This window comes from Sciurus carolinensis, chromosome 9, assembly GCF_902686445.1.
Source record: "Sciurus carolinensis chromosome 9, mSciCar1.2, whole genome shotgun sequence".
Taxonomy (NCBI): Eukaryota; Metazoa; Chordata; class Mammalia; order Rodentia; family Sciuridae; genus Sciurus; species Sciurus carolinensis.
The window spans coordinates 41,053,625-41,070,439 of record NC_062221.1 but is presented as its reverse complement, the minus strand read 5'-3'; the positions used below and the strand labels follow the sequence as shown (position 1 = coordinate 41,070,439).

Genomic DNA, 16,815 nt, shown 5'->3' with positions numbered 1-16,815 from the left:
GCTAGTACTAAATGTATTTGGTTATTTATTCCAGATAAGCAAGAAGTTAGGCAGCTTACTTTATGCCTTGCTGTTTGGAAATGTTATAAATCTCAGGTGAGAGTAATTGGGATAATCCTTGCCTCAGTCCACATGTAGCATATGTAGAATAGACCCAGGTATACACAGGAGCCATCGCACAAACCCATTTCAGGACCACACAGTTTTTTCAATTCCTGATAACTAGTTCTCAGAGGCAATGAGTGTTCAATAACAGCAACAAAATTTAACTAAATTAAAAAAGGAGTTTCTGAAAATGCTTTTCATAAGTATCACAAGTGGGGTAGGTGATTTGATGAGTTAACTTACTTTCTTACAAGATTAGTATCCCCTTATAGTCTCTATAGTTAGAGTAGGTCACTTTTAATGTTGTATGTTACAGAGTAATTTCCTCACATTCATAGTTCATTTGAGATACACCCCACACACATGCTCCCAATCTGTTGTCATTTAGTCTTTCATGATTCATCCTTCCTCTCCATTTTTCAGTTCCTCCTTTCCCTTTCTCTCCCCTTGCCGCTGCCCCTTATATCTTTTTTAAAATTAGCACATGATATTTAAGATGTTATTACTTAGATGATAATTCTCCTTTTCTTCAGGGATTAATCATTTGTTTTAAGTGCTTGGAGCTTTATGTGTGAAAAGTATAATATAAATGTGTTGTCATTGTTTTAATTGTAATGATTATCACATCAAAATCATCTGTTTTCATCCTTATTTTCTGTTATGTGGTTCTTAGGTTCAGAATTTAACATTACGCAGCCAGAAGTTGGGTGTGTTATCTAGCTCACAGAATGGTCCACCAAAAAGCACTAGTCAAACTCAGTCATTGACCATTTGCCATAACAAAACAACAGTGACCAGTTCTAAAATCAGCCAACGAGATCCTTCTCCAGATAGTAATAAGAAAGGAGAAAGTCCAAGTCTGGAATCACGAAGCACAGCTGTCACTCGGACATCAAGTATTCACCAGTTAATAGCACCAGGTGGGATAAAACTTTTATTGAAAATACTTGCTTTGTTTATTTTCTTGACAGAGCAAAAGCAAAGGATGTCTACACTTGAACAAGGATGACATTTTTAAAACATTTTAAAATATGAATTTCCTGAGTTAAAGTTCTTTATATAGCTTTAAAAGAGATTTAAAACCCCAATAGCTAAAACAAGTTATATAACAGTAAAATAGACATTCTTTGTTAATTAACAATTGATTACTGTCTTCATTATGTACTGGTCTGTCCTTGTAACAATAAAATATTTTAGCTTTTAAAAAAGATTTGCCTATAGTTTATTTAATGTATTTTAGTGGAATAAATTTAAAAGCTTCTAAAAAAGCAAATATATTATTTTGTTTAAAGTCATCTATAGAAGAATTTGTCACTTTCCAAAAATAAGGATTATGCAAATAAGAAAAGTTATTTTCCTTGCTATTTTTTTTTTTTCCATCTCTGATTTCATGTGGGAGAAAGATGTCAGGGAATCAGCTAAGTCATTTTCATTCCTGTCAGGCTTTGAAGCTCACCTGTGCTTCCTCTTCTTTCTACAGATAACCTTGCCTCATGGTTCTTATACTGAAAATGTTGGGGCCATCCCATCCAGAGTGAGCTTCCTTACTATCTCTTATAATTATCTCATTATTTCTCAGGATTGAGCTTTCTTCACTTTTAATAAGATAAAGTGCTACCTACTTTCTTCTTAAAGTCAGCACCATTTGCTTATGATCCTATCTCTCTCTCTTTTTTTTTTTAACCTGTTCCTGACATTGTTTAATAGTTATTGTAGCATGTTTTGTCTTCTCATGCTGGATCCTTTGCTTCCCGAGCATATTAGGTCTTCCCTATTCTTAACATATCTGCATGTTTTGACAACAGTATAACTGTTGTTTATTGTGTATGTATGTGTGTGTGTGTGTGTGAGAGAGAGAGAGAAAGAGATGCACTAGGCTAGACACTTCATTTAAAAGATTTCCTTTGGTCCAACAATCTCATTAAACATCTTTCTGTTTCTTTTTACCTGGCTTTAGTTTTTTCTTTTTTCTTTTTTCGTTCTTTGCAGTACTTGGTGCTCTACCACTGAGCTATATCCTCAGTCCCTTTAATTTTTTTTTTTCCCTATCTTGATACAGGGTACTATGTTGCCAGGGCCAGCCTCAAACTTGTGATACTCCTGCCTTAGTTTCCTGAGATTTCAGGCATGTCCCCCCACATCCAGCTAACTGCTTTTCTTTTTATAAAGTTGTTCTACACTACTTAAGTTTGCTTTTTCCCCACTTACACCTATTTCTCTTTTCATGCTTCCTCTATGTTAAAATTACTGTCATTCACTACCTCACTAAATGTCAGAATTTTGGAATGGTCTGATTCCTCTGGTTAAAACTTTCTCCTCACTGAACATTTGTAGCATTTTGCGCTCCCTTATGGTTCTTTATTTCTTTTTCTTTTTTCTTTTCTTTTTTTTTTTTTTTTGGCACTGGGGATTGAACTCAAGGGCACTCAACAACCTGAACTACATCCCCTACCCTAATTTGTATTTTTATTTAGAAACAGGGTCTCTATGAGTTGCTCAGAGCCTCACTGTGACTGAGGCTAGCTTTGAACTCTCGATCCTCCTGCCTCAGTCTCCTGAGCCTCCCGGCTCTTTTTTCTTTTATAGTGATCTATATACTTATTGATCTTACTTCTCTACTAGATAATAAGGTCCTTAAGGGAAGAATATAATATTGAGTGCTTCTGCATGTGTCAGCACTATATTAACATTTTACATTTATTAACTCTTTTTTTGTTGTTGTTGTTTTGGGGGATTGAACCCAGGGGTGCTTAACCATTGAGTTGCATCCCCAGCCATGTTTGTTTTCTATTTTGAGACAGGGTCTTGCCAAGTTGCAGAGGGCCTCCCTAAGAGGCCGGTCTTGAACTTGCAATCCTCCTGCCTCATCCTCCCAAGTTGCTGGGATTATAGGCATATACCACTGTACCTGGGTGATAATATTGAAGAATACATAAATTTTTTTTCCAGTGAGAGTACTTTCTTCAGGGAAATGTGGAATCTTTCCCTCTCTCTCTCTTTCTCTCTCTCTCTCTCTTTCTTAAAGTGGAAACTCTTTCAGGTTTAGTTCAAGCAAAGAGATCTACTTTTGGATTTAGGTCCCCTTAACCAATACCTGGTTACAAGTTGCAACTTACTCTTTCCTCTTTTGTTGATAGTGTGATAATTATCTTTACTGTTTGCTGCCTTCTGATGAGCAGTATTTTATGTAGGTAGTAACCCAAATTGCCTGAGTCTCAGGTCAGTTTCAGTTCCAGATTCAGATCTTACCTGTATTAACCAAATTCCAGTTTTCCATTATACTGTTTATTAGAAACAAAATCACACTAGAACATCTTAAACCACATAAAACTTTCCAAGTACCAAACTTATAAGTTTGTTTAATCCTTATACTGCTATTATTGAAAGTAATTCATATATTCTGGCAAGGCAGCAGCTATACGTTATACTCATTTTGTTTACCTCTTCTTATTGATAGGAAGTTAATCTGAAACTAAGTTATTTCGAGAGATTCTAGAATTGGTAACTTAACCTTTTATAAAACCACAACCGTTCTGTCATTTTAAATATTAAAAAAACTACTTGTGTTCTGATGTAAACCACATTAATAATTACATTGTACATGGTTATTGTTTCCTTATATGTATTTTTAGAATGCTAAAATAATATTTTCTGTACTGCTTCTCCTTGGAGGTGGACTTCCTGCTTGTTAGTAGTTCTGTGTGTGTGTGTGTGTGTGTGTGTGTGTGTGTGTACTGGGGATTGAACCCAGGGGCACTTACACTGAGCTACATCTTCATCCCTTTTTATTTTGAGACCCTCTTGCTAAGTTGCTGAGGGTCTCGCTAAGTGCTGAGCCTGACTTCAAACTTGTGATCTTCCTATCTCAGCCTCCTGAGTCATTGGGATTACTGGTATGCACCACCTTTGCCTGTCAGTAATTCTATTTTTAATGCATAAACAAAGGCAAACTTAAACCAAATGTCTAGAAAATCATGAACTATATTACAGCTGAAGAATTTTTTAAAGTTTTATTAAATTAGTCTAATTAAAAAATACATTTTTTTTTTTAATGCATCATTTTTTGCTGACATTTTTTGCAGTGAAAACATCTGCTGTAGCTGCTATAATAAAATACCTCAAACTGGGTAGCTAGAAAGCCCAGATTAAGGTCTGGTGATACACAGTTTATGGTGAGATGTCTTGGTTTGCAGATGACCTTTCTCTTGTTATGTGCTCACATGGCATTTCCTCTGAATGCACAGTAGTGTAGGGGTAGCTCTCTGATGTCTCTTTAATATAAGTACACAAAACCTGTCACTTCAGGGCCCCATTCTTACAACCTCATTTAACTTTGATTAATCTTAGAGGCGCCATTTCCAAATACAGGGAGATAGGGGCTTTAACTTATGAATTTTGTTGGGCAGGGGATCTGCCCATAACAAGTTCCTAGACTCAGGATTATGGGTTCTGTTAGACCCAGTGCTGTCCCTTGACAGCATTTAATTACTCAGTTTGTTAATCTGTAATATGTTGGATTTGTGTAGTACCATGCCTACCTCATGTAACTTGAGTGAAAAAATGTTATTGTAAAGAATAGACTTATTTATGTGTGTATCTATGTGGGTGTAAGAGAAATGATGCCAATTATTTGTCCTCCAAATATTAGGCCACCCTGACAATAATTATTTAAAATCAGAGGAACCATGCAGCATGACATGATTCTCTTGAGTGGTAGACTTTTCTTATTTGGAGACATTGTTTCAGATATTGTCACAGTTGGGCTAGGGATGTAACTCAGTGGTAGAGCACTTGCCTAGCATGCACTGAGGCCCTGTGTTCCATCCCTAGCACCCGGCCCCCCCAAATCCTCATAATTATTCTGTAATATACATTTTTTTCACATGGACTTATGAACTAATGCAAAATATGTAAACTTATTTTGACTTCTCATCCAAGAAAAATTTAATGTAGGTGAAGGGATAGGCTATTCTATTGAATTACCAACTCTAGAATATAAACAGATTATTTACTTGCTAGAGCACAAAAATCAAGAATATGGTAAATTTAGGCTGGGTGCAGTGCCACATGCCTATAATTCCAGTGTTTTGGGAGGCTGAGGGAGAAGGCCAGCCTCAGCAACTTAGTGAAGCCCTAAACAACTTTGTGAGATCTGAATGAAAGTTTAAAAAAATAAAATAATAGAAGGTCTGGGAGTGTAACTCAGTAGGAAAGCACCCCTGGATTCAGTCTCCAGTAACAAAGAAAGAAAGAATATGATAAATATAAATTACAACATTACTTTAAAAATTAAAGTGGACCTTTTCTGTCATACTTGCAAAAACTTATTTCCTTAACTATAAGAAGGGGATAGTAATTCCTGCTCCACAGGCATTTTATAAATAAAAGTGAGAGATGTGAAAGCATCTTGAGCTCCTTAGAGGAAATGAAAATCCAAGATTTTGTTAATTCACATTCTATGAATATTATATAACATAGCCTATATGTAAACATTTATAAAGAGCTGGCAGTCTTTGTTTGAAACAGTAGTCTACTTACTATGTGAAAATTATTTTGTGAGATGAAATTTCAAACTTAATTTCCGTGTGTGTGTGTGTGTGTGTGTGTGTATGTGTGTGTGTGTGTTGCAGTGCTGGGCACTGCAACCTAGGGCATGATAAGTATGTGTATGCTCTATCACTGAGCTACACTCTCAGTCCCTCATTCTTGAAAAATAATTAGTAGATGTCAACTAAATCTTCTAAACACTTTATTGAGATGTTAATTAGATGTTAATTTCATTAAAGGATCCCTAAAAATTTAAATAATAACCAAATGCAAAAGTATTTGAGAAAAAGTTGGAAGTTTTAATAAGGCTATCGTCACAGATGTTGAATATAAAAGTAGATGCAAGTCTTTCAGACATGTAATAGAACTTTTATCTTTTTCTGAGATTCGAGGAAGAAAAATTATGCCCTATCTTTAGATCTGTTTTAAATGTGTATAATTCTATATGATATTAGTATTAAACAATCATTGCAATTTGTCTTATAGCTACCCCAGTTTCCATTTTTACTTATGTAGGGAGGATTTTGCTAATACTTCCCTCTGTGTAAACATATGTACCAGTATGCAGAAGAGACATAATGATGGTGGTATTATTCACAGCTCACTTATGATAATTCTTATATATTTTTATCCCTGTCATGAGTGTTTCTTCTGTGAAGAAGATCTGTTACCATCTCTTAAGAATTACCATAAGGTTTTTGTGGCAGGGAAAGCATTAAAGAAGATCCTTTATTTAGATAGCATGACCTTCTGATTGCCTCATGCTCTACAGGCAAAACTAGTGTTCTCCTATTTCTAGAATGACCTTTAAGTTTCATTTCTTTGTTACAATGGTTATTTAACTGTGCCATAAGACTTACACGTAGTTTGCTTAATTGAATTACATTTTCATGCTAAACATTTTCTCTTCCTGGAAAAATAATGAGTATTTGATCTCAAATTTTGAAACTTATTTGGGAAATTTTATAAGTACTTACCTTGCCTGTTAGTTGGAAGTATGTTTAGAAATAGGATGGAGATCTTTATTTTATTAATTTTAATATACATTCTTATGATTTGAAGTTATCTTTATATGTACTATACTTGTTTAGCCATGTACTCCTCTCTTGAAGAAATTCAAGTGGATAAATTTTGCTGAAAGTTAATGCAGCTATTCTGGTGACCTATAACATTTAGTAAGAACACTCATGTATAGATTCAGATTTATGAGTAGAATATTTAAGGCAGTTTTCTTTTGAAACTTTTCACAATACAGCTATTTTATGAAATTTTTGTAGTCTTTTAAGGAAAAACCATTTCTTACAAAATTTCAAATCACCCTTATCTGAAAGACTTGTTATTTAATTCTAATGATTATGTCCTTCGTGGTGTGAAAAGTTTCCACCTTTAGATTTATTTAAAATTTTCTGATATTTTTGAAATCAGTACTAATTGTAATTTTTTTCTCTCACAGCTTCATATTCTCCAATTCAGCCTCATTCTCTAATAAAACATCAACAGATTCCTCTTCATTCACCACCTCCCAAGGTTTCCCATCATCAGCTGATATTACAGCAACAGCAACAGCAGATTCAACCAATCACACTTCAGAATCCAACTCAAGATCCACCCCCATCCCAGCACTGTATACCACTCCCAAACCATGGCCTTCCTCCAGCTCCCAGTAATGCCCAGTCACAGCATTGTTCACCAATTCAGAGCCATCCCCCTCCTCTAACTGTGTCTCCCAATCAGTCACAGTCAGCCCAGCAGTCTGTAGTAGTGTCTCCTCCACCACCTCATTCACCAAGTCAGTCTCCTACTATAATTATTCATCCACAAGCACTTATTCAACCACACCCTCTTGTGTCATCAGCTCTTCAGCCAGGGACAAATTTGCAGCAGTCAACTGCTAATCAGGTACAGCCCACAGCACAGCTAAATCTTCCATCTCATCTTCCACTCCCAGCTTCTCCAGTTGTACACATTGGCCCAGTTCAGCAGTCTGCCTTAGTGTCCCCAGGTCAGCAGATTGTGTCTCCAACGTCACACCAGCAATATTCAACCCTACAGTCCTCTCCAATCCCAATTGCAACCCCTCCACAGATGTCAACATCTCCTCCAGCTCAGATTCCACCACTGCCCTTGCAGTCTATGCAGTCTTTACAAGTGCAGCCTGAAATTCTATCCCAGGGCCAGGTTTTGGTGCAGAATGCTTTGGTGTCAGAAGAGGAGCTTCCAGCTGCAGAAGCTTTGGTCCAGTTGCCATTTCAGACTCTTCCTCCTCCACAGACTGTTGCGGTAAACCTACAAGTACAACCACCAGCACCTGTTGATCCACCAGTGGTAAGCCCTTGGAAGCTCTTTGACTTTCTTGCTGAATTAAAAGTAAAAACTATTTTCTCCCACACTGTTATAGTGCTAAAACTAAATGCCTATGAATTTTAAAAGCTTGGGATTTCCATATGTCAGTATTCTGACAAACATGCTATATGGGCAAAAAAAAAAAAAAAAAAGCCATTATTTATTGTAGTATGGTTGCATGCTTGATAATCTGTGATGGTTATTAAAATCCCTCGTTAATTTTATTACTATTTAAACAAATCCATCTGCTATCTTTACAGAGTTGATTTTTTTCCCCAAGGGAATGCATTTGAACCAGTGTCATCTGCACAAAGTTTTTTCTCTTAAGGTGATTATCCTTCATAGATCCCTTCTGTTGGCTTGTATGTTCTTAAACGTATGGTTTATCTAGCTAACCTTTTTGGTTGTATGCATTCAGAAGTCCTGGGCTTTGAGAGGCTTTTGTTTCAAGGTGGAGGAGGTATGCTTGTATGATGTAATTTTTTGGTAAAATTGCATTTTGTAATTAAAATTTTATAAAAAATTATTCTAGGAAAGCCCAAGTTTGCAAAAAACATTAATTGATTTTTTATTTCTACTGAGGGAAAATATGTACTTAAAATATTTCTCATTTACAAAGCTTCAAAATCTCAGTAAATAATTGTAACAGTGGGAATGAAAAAAAAATCTGGGAGGAGTAAAAATTTTGAGTAACTGAGAGTGTAGTGAAATTTATCAGAAAAACTAAAAATGGTTACATGTTGTCTAGAAAGGAAAATTATCTTGAAAAACATTTAAAAATAAGCATCTAAAGAATTTATAAAATAATTTACAACAAATTTGGAATAAGGACTCTAAATATTTAGTTAGAATAATCAAATTTATAACTTTTTTTTTTCCTTTTAGTACTAAAGTTGAACCTAGGGACCTCTTCCATGCCAGGCAAATACAAAATATATTCCCAGGGGTTTTACTTTTATTATGACACAGGGTCATGCTAAGTTGTGCAGGCTGACCTCAAATTTGTGATTCTTCTACCTTAGCCTCTTGAGTAGCTGGAATTTCTGGCCTGGGCAACCATAACCCACTCATAATTAATTTCTTACTGAGGAGAAGAATCTTCCTAAAAGGGAGGTTTTGTATCAGACCTCGCTGAAGAGATTTTATCACTTAAAAGTTAATTGACTTAGAATAGAAAGGAGTTTCAAAGTCTCCATATTGGGAAACATTTGGGATTTCAAAATGCAAATTTATAGATATTTTATTCTTGTCATTTTGAGTTATCTTAATAAGCATAGATTGAATTTCACTTGCTATTCCTTTTTAACAGAACTTCACAGTAACAACAGTGCTAGAAATGTTTGTGTTTATAATTATTATGTCTATTTTCTTTTAATGGATTTTTGAAGTGTTTACAGTGGGTACTGTCACAAAAACTGTTTAGGAAGTATTTGGTACCTTCAGAGAACTCAAATTTAATTTAAATTTTATTTTCTATCTACTTCAGTTGTTTGGTTTTTAATAAGAAAAAAAAAACCTTCTATATATTCCTTATATTTTTCTAATTGTTTTTGTTAAGAGAAAATATTTGGGTAGAAATATAAAAAATATAACACTTTAAAACTAATTAAATTAAAGCTGAAAATATTTAAGGTTATATTTTATTGATTTCTTGCCTACCTCCCTTTTAAAGATTTTTTTAAAAAGTTTCTTATCTCATTTTTGCAAGTGTTTTTTCCTATGAAATGAATAATTTTCTTTTATCACTAATATGGTTATTATGCTTGCTGTACATGTTTCCTTGTTACCTTTTCTCACCTTTACCTTTCTTTGAGTAACATAGCTCTGTTTATTAAATTGCTATATTTTTCATCGAAACACATTTCTTTACAAGTTACAGTTTCTTGGTGGTTCCAAATATTTAAAGGTAGAGAGATATACTTATTTCTTAAGAGATGAAGTTTTGAAAGATAAGAGTGAATTATCAAAGTGAAATCAGTATGTTTTTTGAAAGATATTTATAAAAGATTTAAAGTTTTTAATTGACATTTGGGTATAAATGAGATATGTTCAGGGTAGATAATTTAGAACTAATAAACAAATGTTCCTCAGTTTATTTAGGAAAGGGAGACAGATGGGAATAATGGACTATATTGAGGTAAGTTTGGCAGTCTTTGTTATTTTTAGAATAGTTATAGTTATGAGCTAAACAGAAAATGTGATGTGCAGTTTCCTAATGATCTTGTGAGCAAAACCTCCACTTTGCTGTTTTCAATATTTTAGTTGTTGCATTTAGATTTCTTTGTGCTGATCATGCCAGATATCTGTGACAGATTTGTTTTTGCCTATTTCCTTTAACCTTTTAACTTACTTTGCCTTTACATGGGAGTTTGGAAGAAAGTATGTATAGTTAGCCTTAACTATAGAGAATGAAAATCATTTTACAGCATTCTTTTGATTATTTTTTTAATACTGTTTGTGTTATGACTTCATCCTTTAAAACACTTTCATTATTTTTAAGAAATCAGTTCAGTGTATGATAAGCTTTGATTCCTTAAAAGGTATTATAATAAATGTTTGAGTGACATGTGACAGCATGAAGATTAAGGTGAAGTTTCAGCTTTTCTTTGGAAGAAAGGTAGTATCTATTCAAGAAAATGCTATCCAGATAAAATTGAACTGGTTAATAAAACCATACTTGTCTAATTACCCTGAATGAATTCCCCAACCACTCAGGCTCATTAATCAGGTACCAGAAAAGGATTTTTTTGTTTTTGGTTTTTGCTTTTGGTTAGCCCTTACATGTCTTTCTGGTTGATTTTTCCTATATTGAACATTGTCATCATATTTTGAAATTACTGTTATCATGAACAGATGCTACCATTGTTACACCATACAACATTAAATAACAGTTTTCACTTCTGAGACCATACATGAGGCAAGGAGTCTATTTTGGTGAGACAGTTTTCCAGGTATAGGGTTATAAGTGGATTACTTGAATAACATTGCCTACTTAGAGGCTGATTCAGATCATAATTCAGAATATTACACTTGATATAAAATTATCAGTAACAACAGAATATTTATACTTTTATATTTTATTATTGCCATACCTGGTATCCATCCCAGGGCCTTGTGCATAATAGGCAAGTGCTCTAACCATTGTGCTACACCCCTGGCCTAGCCCTGTAATGTAATTTTTGAGTTTTAAAAAAGACTTAAAGAGACTTGGGAATATTTTTATTTTTCTTAAACTTTCTTGCTTGTTGTTATGTATACCTTCATAATAGATGAAACTTGATAGCACCTTCTATAAACATGGCTTATGCTGGATTCAGTAATCTTGATCACTTTAATTTTATATACTTCAAATCATCAAAATTTTTAATAGTTAAAAATAGCAATATTAGATGTCACAGTTATTTTGTGAACATTGTTGATTTTATTGGAATATTATTAATATTTATTGGACTGTTAATCAGTTTAGTTAAACAATCCTAAAACACTCATAATCCTTTTATAAATTTAGGTAAAAGCCTAGCATATTTAAAAGGAGGGAGGTGAACTGTTTTGCAGCTTTGTTTTTATTATCCTTGTCATCTTTCATAAATGTTAAATAAATAACAAATGATGATCAATTAAAATACTTAGTCTATAGAAATGCACTTTGAAAATTCAGCCTTCAGTTTAATAAGTTAGTTATTTCTAGTTATAGTGCTTTTTCTCAGAGATCTTTTGATTGCATGTTCCCTCTTAAGTATAAACTTCACAGTTGAATAACAGAAATATGGAACAATATCAAAGAACTAAAATATATATCCAAATGGCTTAGGGTGTGTGTGTGTGTGTGTGTGTGTGTGTGTGTGTGTGTGTGTGTTTGTGTGTGCATGTGTATAGGTGAGGGTTTTAAAGAAAGGTGTTTTCTGTAAACATGGTGTTAGCTTAAGGATTCATTAATTCTTCAGTAGAACAGAAAAGGAAAGATATAATTGCATACTTCTTTTAAAAGCTTTTTGGACCTTAGTTTTCATAGTTTAATCTTTAGTTCACAACATAATGATAAAAAGAACCTGGGATGTAGTCCTACTGGCAGTACATTTCCTGACCTATTATGTTATTTTGGAAATTCACTTCGTGTGCCTTTAAAAATTATGAGTACCTACTTGGATTTATGATGACTAGAAATTAATAGACAATATTATTATTCTTGAAATTGATATTTGATTATAGTGAAATAAAAACTTTTTATAATTCTCAAAATTTTACGCTTAGCTTTGATTATCATTATTTTGGAAAATGTAGTGATTTTTGGCCTAGATAACTGATCCACAGCTAACTTTCAGTGAAATATTATCCAGTATAATGAAAAACTTCATTTGAATGATTATAAGGTTTTCCTCTCAATTTGTCAGAATAGTCATTTTTACTTGTTTTAAAATTTAATACACTTAGAGTTTAACTTTCTAGAATTAAGAATACCTCATTAAATGTATTTTTGGAAACACTGTAAGGCAGTGTGGTTTGTCATTGCAGGTATATCAAGTAGAAGATGTGTGTGAAGAAGAAATGCCAGAAGAGTCAGATGAATGTGTCCGGATGGATAGAACCCCACCACCACCCACGTTGTCTCCAGCAGCTATAACTGTGGGGAGAGGAGAAGATCTGACTTCTGAACATCCTTTGTTAGGTGAGAAAATGCCAACATATAGGGGAATTTTTCTATTTGATTAATGTGAGTAATGAGAAGTATTTTTCATTAGAGATGGTATTAAACTAATTTGTTGCTGTGGTTAGCTATAGCAAAAGATAGTCAAGGTTTTAAAAGATTTTATTTTCCTTCTTGGAAAACTATTTAATAGCAGGGAGACTTTGCAGTTTATGTATTTTTCAGTACTACTCAAATGAAAAACATGCATTGCAAATCTAATTTTCAGTGGTTTGTACAGATGTGTTTCACATGCCTATTCAGATTCATGAATTTATTTCTATCTTAAAAATTAGAATAGCTGGGCACTCCTGTAATCCCAGTGGCTCAGGAGGCTGAGGCAGGAGGATCATGAGTTCAAAGCCAACCTCAGCAAGTTAGTGAGGTGCTAAGCAATTCAGTGAGACCCTGTCTCTAAATAAACTACAAAATAGGACTGGGGATGTGGCTCAGTGGTCAACTGCCCCTGAGTTCATTTCTCCCCCACACCAAAAAAACATAGAATACATCAAAATTCTGTCAAAAGATTTAAATTATACTTTTATATGCAAAATAATGATAATTTTAAATTATCATAAAGCATTCTAAGTCATATCTGATATTCCTCGCAATTGTTTGTGATCAAGAAGACTAAGTGCTTTTAGTTTCTTTAATATTATGGTACTTTTCTTACAAGAGTCATAGTTTTAAAAATTTTTTGGGGCTGGGGATATGGCTCAATTGGTAGAGTGTTTGACTCAAAAGCACAAAGCCCTGGGTTCAATCCCCAGTACCGCAAAAAAAAAAAAAAAAAAAAAAAAAAAAAAAAAAAAAAAAAAAATTTTTTTGTACTTAAGCAAATTCTTACTCACTACTTCAGTGCTACTTATGAATTCAAGTACCTCTCCTGTATATCCTTCCTCACAATATCGAAGTTCCTGGGAACCTTAGGTATCTTACTGAAATATTAGTTTAACTTACAACCTAACGTCTCATCCTAAAATGGATACGTTCCATTTAAAAAAAAAAAAATTACGAATATTTTTATCTAGATCAGGGGTTCACTGTTCAGATCTCTTCTCCTGCCTATTTCATGGTTCAAGCTAAGGAGGATTTTTAAATTTTTGAATAGTTGAAAAATCAAAATAATCATTATTCATGTCATGTGAAAATTATTTGAAATTCAAACTTTATTGAACATAAAGTTCCGTGAAGCATAGTAATGCTTATTTGTTCAACTGTTACCTATGGCTGCTTTTGTGCTATTATCCACAAAGATGAGTAATTGCAAAGACCATATGGCCCTTTACTGAAAACTTGGTGACCTCTGAGCTAAATAATACCAAACTTGGTTCAGGCTTTTTTATAAGTATTCTATTCTGTTGAATATCTCATGGCTCTCATGATTGTTTTTGGGTAAGAAAAACCACTGTAGCAGGCATGGAAGCCAACTGTAATGGGATGCTCACCCTGTTTTGTACCAAAGGAACTTTTGCCCTTCTGTTTTCTTCATCATGCCACATCCTCTTTCCTTCCATTATCTCAAGTTTTTATTTCCTTACTACTAATGTGGATCCCTGGAAAGTAGAAAAGGGAAAATCAATTTTCTTGTAACTTTTTCCCCTCCTGAAAATTGAAAACATTTAGTTAATAAAATTATATAAAGTAAAATGGATTAACATTATTTCCTTTATTTATTCTAAGTAATACCTCAAAAGATAGATTTAAGTCTGTAATATCAAATATATGTAGTTTCTTTATACTGAAAATGCATTTTGAAGCTACAGTTTTTCTGGAGTTTTGATTTAAAAAGCAAAAATGTAGATTTAATTGAATATTAAACATGCATTGTGACTGTGATTTAGTTACAAAATAAGCACCACTAATGGTACTGAAACCAAATTTAAACATTTTTTGCTATGTTGAAACAATATCTTTACATCTTTTCCTTAGAAATATAGTCTAAGATCCTGTGGATGCATATCCCTCTGGCTAAATTTTGACTACAATGTAGATATTTTAATCTTGCTTTAATTTCTTTCATCCTTTTTACTCTTTTGTTGTATGTGGGCCGGGTGTGGCGGGTATAGGGGAGTACAGGTTGATTTTTAGAAATTCTCATCAAATGAGATAAACTAACTTGCAAAAATAGACTTCAAAAAGGATTTAGTTTTTATAAATCTTTAAAAATTCTTTCAAAGTAAACGTATCCATGCAAAAAGCTAGAAAAAGTTTATAGCTCTTAAGTAGAAAATGAAGTACTAAGTAGACACTAAAATCTATAAAGTGGCAATGTCATATAAGGTTAAGGTTTTCTGTCATACTTGCCTTAAATCTAGAGGGTATAATAATTGTGTTTCTGTTCTATTGTAATATGTCAATGTTTCTCATGGTTTGTTTTTATTTTCGTTTTGATGGTACTGGGAATTGAACCCAAGGGTGCTCTACTACTACTGAGCTATACCCCTGGCCCTTTTTATTTTTCATTTTGAGACAGGGTCTCTCCAAGTTGCTAAAGGCCTCTCTAAGTTGCTAAGGCTGACCTCGAATTTGTGATCTTTCCTCAGTCTCCTGAGTCACTGGAATTATAGACATGTGACACCACATTCAGCTGTTTTTAATTTAATAGCTTTTTATAAGCTGGCAATTAAGAGGTATTAGTAACTTATAGCTCTATTACTTTCTTTCAATATTTCTTTCTTTTTTAAACTGGGGATTGAACCCAGGTGCTTTACCACTGAGCTATAGCCTCAGCCTTTTATTTTATTTTATTTATTTATTTTTTTGACACAGGGTCTGGAGGCTGGCCTTGAACTTATGATCACCTGCCACAACCTCCTGTAATCTTGGGATTACAGATGTGAGCCACCGTGCCTGGCTTACAGCCCTGTTTGTTTTTGTTTTTGTTTTTGTTTTTAATATCTGTGTTTTTTAGTTTTAGATGGACATGATATCTTTATTTATTTATCTTTATGTGGTGCTGAGGATTGAACCCAATGCCTCTCATATGCTAGACAAGCTCTCTAACGCTGAGCTACAATTCCAACCCCACAGCTCTATTTTTAACAAAATTTAGGACTAAGATTTAAACATATGATCTAAAAATTAATTAGAATATATACCAAGCAGTACTTTCTGAAAACCAAATTATACTTAATTATGTTTAATGCCATGTGTCTTAGTCCGTTTTGTGTTGCTATAACAGAATACCACAAACTTGATCATTTGTATTGATCAAAAATTTATTTGGCTCTTGATTCTGGAGTCTGGAAAGTTTAAGATCAAGGGGCTGCATCTAATGAAGGCGGTGTTATAACATAGTAGAAGGTATCACATGGGTAAGAGTATGCATGCAAAGGGAGGTCAAATTTACTTTTATACCAAATCCTTTCTAGTGATAAGAAATCCACTTCTAAGGTAACAACATTAATCAAATCATGAGGGCTCTGCCCTCAGGGCCTAATCACTTTTTTTTGGTGGAGTGGGTACCAGGGATTGAACTCAGGGGCACTCGACCACTGAGTCACATCCCCAGCCCTGTTTTGTATTTTATTTAAAGACAGGGTCTCACGGAATTGCTTATTAGCACCTCAATTTTGCTGAGTCTGACTTTGAATTCTCAATCCTCCTGCCTCAGTCTTCTGAGCCGCTGGGATTACAGGTGTGCACCACTGTGCCCGGCCCTAATCACCTTTTACTAGTCCCACCTCTTGTCAGTGTTACATTGAGGATTAAGTTTCCAATACCTGAACTTTGGGATACACATTAAGACTATAGCATGCTACTTTATATTTCTAAAGTTAGGAAGTATCATAAACCTATAAAGGATATTAAAATTTTATTTTTTTCAGTTCCCCATAGATTTATTTTATAGTTGCCCTTCAGAATTGTGTTTTTTATTCGTTGTTTTATAGAAGTATGTGTGAAGATTGGATATATGGGATAGGAGTTTTGTAGAGTTCCTTTGGTACAACTGTAATGTGTGTTCCTAGAACTTAGCAACCTAGCATCTTTTACTGAATTTTTAGTTTTTTATAGATTGTATGGCTTTAAATAGGCTTTCTAGTATAGTTTACCTTTATAAATTTGGTGGAATTAGATTAATTTTTGGCTGTATATAGTTTACCTTTGTAAATTTGGTGGAATTAGATTAATTT

The 16,815-nt window shown here is 33.8% G+C and overlaps 1 protein-coding gene across 7 annotated transcripts in view; it reads left to right on the top strand.

Moving 5' to 3' along the window:
* Positions 1-16,815, top strand: part of Phc3 (polyhomeotic homolog 3) — an 80,486-nt gene that overhangs the window by 38,044 nt on the left and 25,627 nt on the right. For 5 of the 7 annotated variants that reach the window (XM_047564311.1, XM_047564313.1, XM_047564316.1 and 2 more), the window contains 4 exons: positions 779-1,025; positions 7,106-7,977; positions 8,276-8,323; positions 12,508-12,661. In XM_047564311.1, coding sequence (XP_047420267.1) covers positions 779-1,025; positions 7,106-7,977; positions 8,276-8,323; positions 12,508-12,661 — 1,321 coding nt within the window. The remainder of the gene's footprint in view (positions 1-778; positions 1,026-7,105; positions 7,978-8,275; positions 8,324-12,507; positions 12,662-16,815) is intronic. The other 2 variants (XM_047564314.1, XM_047564310.1) reach the window with 1 other exon arrangement.